The sequence below is a fragment of the Mastomys coucha genome, unplaced genomic scaffold (genome assembly GCF_008632895.1).
Source record: "Mastomys coucha isolate ucsf_1 unplaced genomic scaffold, UCSF_Mcou_1 pScaffold14, whole genome shotgun sequence".
NCBI classification, from domain to species: domain Eukaryota; kingdom Metazoa; phylum Chordata; class Mammalia; order Rodentia; family Muridae; genus Mastomys; species Mastomys coucha.
In genome coordinates this window covers 50,493,027-50,500,774 of record NW_022196896.1, presented here as the reverse complement: position 1 = coordinate 50,500,774, position 7,748 = coordinate 50,493,027, and the positions used below count along the sequence as shown (strand labels likewise).

The window sequence follows — 7,748 nt, the reverse complement described above, 5'->3', positions numbered from 1 at the left end:
GCATAGATGCATGTATGTGTGTGTGTACATTCATGTGTGTGCAAATACATGTGTGCATGTGTGTGTGCATGTGAGAATAACAGCAATGTAATTTGCTAAGGTTCCTTTGGCAGAGCCTCAACTGAGCTTTTCTGAGTGCTAGATTTGCATGCTGTTTTAATTCCAGCTAAGTGCACCTGCTCTGATAGCACAGACTTTAGAATCAGGGCATCATTTGTTCAAAACAGAACCTGGATTTCTCAGCTCAGCCTTCTTGCTAAATCACATCCCAGAAATTGATTCTTAATTAGCTCACATAAAAAGTTGATGGTACTTTTCTTTGCTAAACACAGCAGCCTTGAGACTGGTAATATTTACTTTCTCATAAATACTCTCCTCATCTTAAAATAATCAGTGCTTTCCAACTGAGAAGCTTGGGATGAAAAAAAAGTTTAGATAAGCATGAATCTTATCTGAAACAAAATAGAAATGCTTCAGATAAAATAAAGGCCAAAAGCTGCTATGGAATCACTTTGAAGCTTCATAGTAGTTTTAAACTGATCACTGATAAGGTTTCCTTGGTAAGTCATTGATGGCTACCAAACAAGGCCTCCAATTCACAGCCATACCTTCATAACCTGCCACCATTAGCATTTTAATTTTGTGTATAAGTATATTATGAATACATCAGCAGACTAATGAAACTTATAAGCCATTTGTCAAAATGTTTTAAATACATGAAATACATATAATTACAAAAGATAAAATTATGTCAAAATGCAAAGATTGAAGTATCAAACATGCTTGTCATATGGTAAGGCATTATTTTATTATAAATTTATTATTAATGATTATTAATATTATATTAATTATTGTGTTATTGTACTATGTGCTATATTATATTATTAATGTATATTATTGATTATTATTAATGCTTTATTATTAATGCATTTGAAATAGCCCCTAGCCAGGGTCTAATGATTGCCACAATCTGGAAATAATGATTACAAAATTTTTTTTAATTAGGGTATAGAATGTAATATGACAATATCTGTAATTTCTGAATAACGGATTGTAAAGTGCTGTTAATTCCATCATAATGAAAACAAAAAAAAATCAACCTTTTTCCTACCCATTTCCAAAATGCCCTAAATTCCATGCATAGACCCCTCAGAAGCCTATGGACCTGGATCAAGACACTCAAACAGTATCCCACCACTGCTCCTACTTGTTTTTAACTTCCAAAAAGATACTGTGGAGCAAACTATTTTCCCTCTGTTTCATGGAATAAAAATGAATGGAGTTGTACAACAGACTATGGCTAAGCACTGGGTCAAGAGTCTGGAACTGTGCTGCGGTGAGGTGCATGCTATTAGAAACTCTAAGGTCATCAATACTATCTACAAGATCTTTCATAACTACTAAACTAAATACAAAATCTACCTTAGAAGCGTCTCCTCTCCAGGTGTACTGGCTGGTTTTCTGTGTCAACTTGACACAGGCTGGAGTTATCACAGAGAAGGGAGCTTCAGTTGGGGAAGTGCCTCCATGAGACCCAGCTATGGGGCATTTTCTCAATTAGTGATCAAGGGGGGTAGGGCCCCTTGTGGGTGGTGCCATCCCTGGGCTGGAAGTCTTGGGTTCTATAACAGAGCAGGCTGAGCAAGCCAGAGGAAGCAAGCCAGTAAGGAACGTCCCCCATGGCCTCTGCATCAGCTCCTGCTTCCTGATCTGGTTGAGTTCCAGCCCTGACTTCCTCTGGTGATCAACAGCCATGTGGAAGTAAGCTGAATAAACCCTTTCCTCCCCAACTTGCTTCTTGGTCATGATGTTTGCACAGGAATAGAAACCAGGCTGACTAAGACACCAGGCTTGCAGCCTTCTTGTGTTATACTTCCTTCTAGGATATATTCCTCTAGCAAATGTTTCATGCTGATACATACCTCTTGCAGATCATCTCAAACTTGCTCATCTTCCTCTGCCTTTCATTACCACCCTCTAGGTACCCCTTGTCCATTTCCCTGTGTGTACCAATTCCTCTATAGAGAGACCCCTCAGTTGATCAGTTAACTTCAAAGTCCTGATATGGTCTTCAATACTAAGATACTCAATATACACTTTCTGCTAGACTGAAATGTCTGCTGTACAGAGACGTAGATTTTTTAGGACTGCTCCCATTGACTCTTCCTCATCTCAGATGAGCTAGCGTGCAGGTGTTCACCAACTCAATCTTACGGATGAATTAGTGAAAACTGAACACATGCTTGCACTTCATCCCAATTCATACAGTTCTCACACTAGAGTATTCTTTATTCCCGTAATTCTTCTCCCTAGCTCCATTTGTCCCTTCAGGATTGATGGATTGTTTTCTTCTCCAGGAAAGCTCCTTCAACCCCAGGCTCAGCCCCATGGACATGCAACCTCTGTGTTCTCATGGAGACCTACATTGAAAAGACTGTCCAACTGTGTTTTATACTCTTTTCTTCATCATTAAATATTAAATACTTTTAAACAGCCTTCATTTTGAATTGGATAACCTATTCCTATCGGAGAATTAAATCCTAGAGAGAATGAAACTCCTCCCTTAGCAACCACTGACTGCCTATTTTTTTTTTTCATGTAGACGTAGGCCTTCTGAAACACTGGTATGTTAACCGGCATGTTTTTAAGTTATTGTTTAGGGAACTGTGTTGTTAAGATTTTACGGATACAGCATGCCTCTCAGGTCTAGAATAAACTATCCAGCACCAGGTGTTCTAGTACTCTGGCTTTCACTATCATTCTGTCCTCCCTTGCAAAATGTCCCCAGAGTCTTGGGTATAGAGGTTCTATTCAAATATGCCACTAACATTTTTTTAAATAAAGTTTTATTGTCACTAGTCCATTGTCTATAGCAGCTTTCACATTACACGTGTAAAACCACATAGTTAAGACTGTCAGAATAACATGACAAAATATTTGCTACCTGGTTCCTTAGAGAATATGTTTTCTGACCTGTGATTGATATGTTTTGCCTCACCGTGATGGAATGAAAATTTGAAACACCAATCAACCTTTAACAATCAGCCTTTAACAAGCCCTGTCCCTCTGTGAAAAACTGTAGCCAGTGGCTGCTGAGGAAGGGGAAAGCCACTTTCTCTAGGGATTAACTCCCTGCTAGCTTATCCAATCCCTAGTTCTCTGTCCTCCACACATACACATATGAGCAACACTTAAATGGATGCAATAGGTTTTACATATTTATACATAGACATGATATATGTTGTGTATATTTACAGAAGGAAAGGTCATGGATTTGAGAGGGGTTGGGACTGACACAGGAGATGTCAAAGGGGAAGAGTAAGGATCTGAAATAATGAAACCCAGGGAAGAGGGGGTGGAAACATGGACAGTTCACAGGGGATGGAGGACACCAGGAGAACATGGCCCACTGAATCAACTAAGCAGGGCTTGTATTGGTTCACAGAGACTGAAATGGCATGTACCTGGCCAGGAAGTTCTGCACCAGGTCCTCTGGGTATGTTACAAACGATAGCTTGGAGATTTTGGGGGGCTCCTAACAGTGGGAGTGGGTTGTCTCTGACCCTTTTGTCTGCTCTTAGGACTTTCTTCCTCCTATTGGGTTGCCTGGACCAGCCTTTGTATGAGGGCTTTTAGCTTTTGTATTACATCTTGTCTAGTCATGTTTGGTTGTCTCTTGGAGGCCTGCTCTTTTGGAAATGATGGGAGAGTGGATCTGGGGGAGAGGGGAGCTGGGAGGGAGCTGGAAGGAGGAGGGAAGAAAAACAGTTGTTGGGATTTATTGTATGAGAGAACAATTTACTTTCAATAAAAAATACTTCTACATAAAAATCTCAACAATTTTGAAAGAAGCATGAGGAAGCAGACTTGTTGCTGAGGCCATAGTTAGCCAATCCTTGAGTAGAGTGCCAGGGAGTCTGAGTCTGCCATGGTAAATGGACTTATGAGTCTTTCTGTGAGTCTGGGTACACGCCACAAGGAAGTAGAGTTTAATTCCTCTGTAATAAGGGAGGCCTCGTATAATAAACTTGCTGGACATCAGTAATGGTGAGATTTAATCTTTGGCACTTTGCTCAATGCGTCTGGTCTGTTTTCACAGCTTGCATTTCAACTTTAGGTATGAACAGACTTCCCTTTTATTTGAGATTTCCCTTGGGAGCTCATCACTCATCCTGACCCCTCCCTCAACCCTAGAAGTCCCTTATTTACAGAAACGTCATTACAGTGAGTAATAGAAAACAGTGCTCATTACTTCTGATATCTGTCACTAAAATAAGAGGAAAGAGAACCTCAAGCCCTTTCCTCTATCTCTTTGACTGTAGAGCTGGAAAACCCACAGGTGGTAGAGGAAAAGCATCTGTTTTCCTGTTCTTCCTATTAATATAAAAGTTATAAATTAGACTCCATAAGCACTATCATACCCCTACAATGGGCACTTAGCAACTATAACATGTAGTTTACGGACTTGACAAACAGGAATTTTCCACTTCTTGAAAGGAGAGTCTGCATTCTCAGATAGGAGAGCAAAGCCACAATTTGGTCTTGCTTAGGGTTCCTTTTGGGAAAGGAGTTATATGGGGAAATTCACAGATTCCTAAGAATATTTAAATGCAGTACCACAAAACACACACACACACACACACACACACACACACAAACCACAACATGCATAGTAATCAACACCAACAAATGTCTTCATGAGTTAAGTTGCAAAAAGAGCCCCATTTATATGAAATATCCTACTGCACACTGAAGTGCTCAGTAATTATTTAGTTCAAACATGTTCACGTGAATCTGGTGTTTTTATTTGGTTTTGGGACAATTCTGCATGATTCTCATCAAACTTCTCTTCTGTTATTTTGCAGTTTTCTCCTTGTGTTTGGTTGCTTGATTTTGTCAGTGTTTTCTACCATCCCTGAGCACACAAAATTGGCTTCAAGTTGCCTCTTAATTCTGGTAAGTGAAACATATGTAGTTATATATCAGATACATATATATGCAAAAAATTCATGTAATATACCAATTGTGTGTAATATTGATGCTATGCATTTATACTATCGTTTATCCAGAATGATTGTTACTATGAAGCATAAAATTGTCAAAGATGAATCAAGCATTTTGTCACCAATGTAACGGATAGAAAAACATGAGAAATCCATGAAGAAATATTCACAATGCTATTAGACAACAATATCATATCTTATATGTACATCATGAGAGGGAGGCAATATTTAAAGGCAGCTTTTTTGCTTTCTGGTAATGTATAGAGCATAATTATAACAAAAGTCAGTGTGCATGTGATTTCTCATTATTGTTAAAAAAAAATACAGGGTAGAAAGTACTTTCCAATAACTGAATTTAGCAGTAGCTAAGTGTAATTGACTAAAAAACTCTATGAATGTGGTTCCTCATATGAAAACAGAAGGGTCTTTATGCTCCTTTCAACTAACAGACGGTATTATGAGTTTGTTGCTAATGCAGTTACCTGGTGAGAAACTGCAGATTTCTCTGTTTCCATTAGGCTGTCAGTCTTCAGCCACACAGAATTATCCAGTTCTCTTTAAAATGGAAAAAGACCCCAAGATATTTTAGTCTGGGTTATTCTGAGTCTTTTATGCTCTTGGAGTTTCTTTTACAATGAACCCATAACACTGTAGGCTCCAATCACATCTGATTGAAAGTTTGGTTCATTTATGTCCATTTTAACCTGGCTTACTTGGTCCAAAATTATGAGACTTGGCAGTCTCGGAACTGTGTGAATGAGCTGGAAGAACTCAAATCTGTTTACAGAGTGGAAAGGAGATGGAGTAAGATGGTTTCCGTGGAGTCACAGAGATTGATTGTATATAGCAATCATCTAATTTGCAAAGATTCTGTGTCATCAAGGTGGGAAAGGAAAGATCTCAACTCACGTAATAGGAGAGGAGGCAGATGCTTTTGTGGCCTGTGCTTCCCTATGGCTAATTTTTGTTTGATGTTGCTAAGGCAGCACAAGTCTCTTAGTCTTACATTACAGAGGATTCCTGTTTGAATCAAGAGTGAATCTACTCCAATGTGTCTCCATGCACATTGTGCTCAGTGGTATATTGCTAATGTTATGACTTCAATTTCCAAACCAAGGGAGAGAGCAGAGCAAGGAAAAGCACTCTGGGGGGTTGTTCCATTTGCACGCTTTCCATTTGGGGAGCAAGTAGGCTTTTAGCTTGGTCCACCCCTCTGCTTATTACAAGTGATGTTTGAAGCGTGAGAGCTAAAGCTCCACTGACATTAGGTCCACACAGAAGCTGAATTGCAGTTTGAAAATGTAAATATGACTTTCAGACATGAGAATAAAATATTTTAAAAGACCTTGATCAACGGTATGAATGTGTACATTTTTAGAAAAAAAAACATCAGAAACAAAAGAAAATCCATGTAACACACATAAGCTCAGCCTTTGCAAACCCCAGAGTAATTTGGATCCTGACTTTTCAAGCATTTTGTCTCATGAGCAACTGGTATTCAGCAACTAGGATATGTTTAACAAATAAGGAAGCTGGCATTGTTAATCGTTTTGAGGATGCTGAAGGATGAACTTGAGGCATCGTTCATGCTAGGCAGGCGCTCTACCACTAGCTGTGCTCCCAGCCCTGAACTTGTCAGTCTTGAGCATCTTCAGACTTAACAGAGCAAAACAAAGTGTTTCTACGAGTGAGTCTTCATTTTGAGCAGTGACCTTGTGCCGCAAGCAGGCACTTCAGAAGAGTACAGTTATATGGTTTTTGGTGGGGAAAGAATTTGTTAATTTTCCTATTTGGGGGCTATAGAGTTACATTTCAGGGTGTCCATTTTAAAACTAAAGAGTGTTCTACATACTTGCCTAGAAATATGTAGACTCTACTATAAACCTAAGATTCTGTGCAGTCTCCAAAATCCTTCATTTCATCTTTAAAAAACAACTAAAATGAAACAATTGCGGGGTTTTTTTTCCTTTCTTGATTGAGAATTGACAAGTTGAAAAGACATGCATATTTTAATATTTTCACAATGAGTTAACACAGCATATATATTATATTTATTATATATACGATACACATTCAATTATAGAGATAGATGATAGGTAGAAACATAGATGATAGGTAGATGATAGATTATAGATGATAGATAGACACATAGATAGATAGGTAGATAGATAGATAGATAGATAGATAGATAGATATCATAGGCATCCAATTGTAGACTATTAGGAAAATATGAGAACACTGAATGATTTAGGAAATCTCCTAATATCCTTTTTCATGTATGTTTGAGCTGGTTAATCAGATTTCAAAGACTGTCTGCCCTGTAAACACATAATCAAACAGAATTCAAAGAACTCATTTCTGGCTGGCTGGAGTTTTATTGCTTGTTTGCTTGGTATTAGCTGCCAACAGAGAATACCTAAAATTTTATTATCTAAATAGTAATAGAAAGGGCTATTAAAATATAAACAAATGTTCACAATAAATTACCCATTTTATCTGACAGGGTCTAACTTTGTACAGGCTCAAACAGTTCTCCTGCTTCAGGCTGCTCATAGCTCAGGATGTAGGTTCATGCCACTATCTCCAAATGATGTGAGACTTTAACCTTTTGGTGTACACAGGTGTTGTACAAACACAATACTAGAGGAATATTCATAATTACATATAAATAATGTTTCACTTTGTATATTTTGTTATAACTCTATTTCTTTACAGTTTCCTTGAAAGAATGTTCATTATGGTAAG

The 7,748-nt window shown here is 38.2% G+C and overlaps 1 protein-coding gene across 5 annotated transcripts in view; it reads left to right on the top strand.

Moving 5' to 3' along the window:
- Kcnq5 (potassium voltage-gated channel subfamily Q member 5) overlaps positions 1–7,748 on the top strand; it is a 561,250-nt gene that overhangs the window by 348,810 nt on the left and 204,692 nt on the right. For all 5 annotated transcript variants that reach the window (XM_031367001.1, XM_031366999.1, XM_031367000.1 and 2 more), the window contains exon 2: positions 4,866–4,956. In XM_031367001.1, coding sequence (XP_031222861.1) covers positions 4,866–4,956 — 91 coding nt within the window. The remainder of the gene's footprint in view (positions 1–4,865; positions 4,957–7,748) is intronic.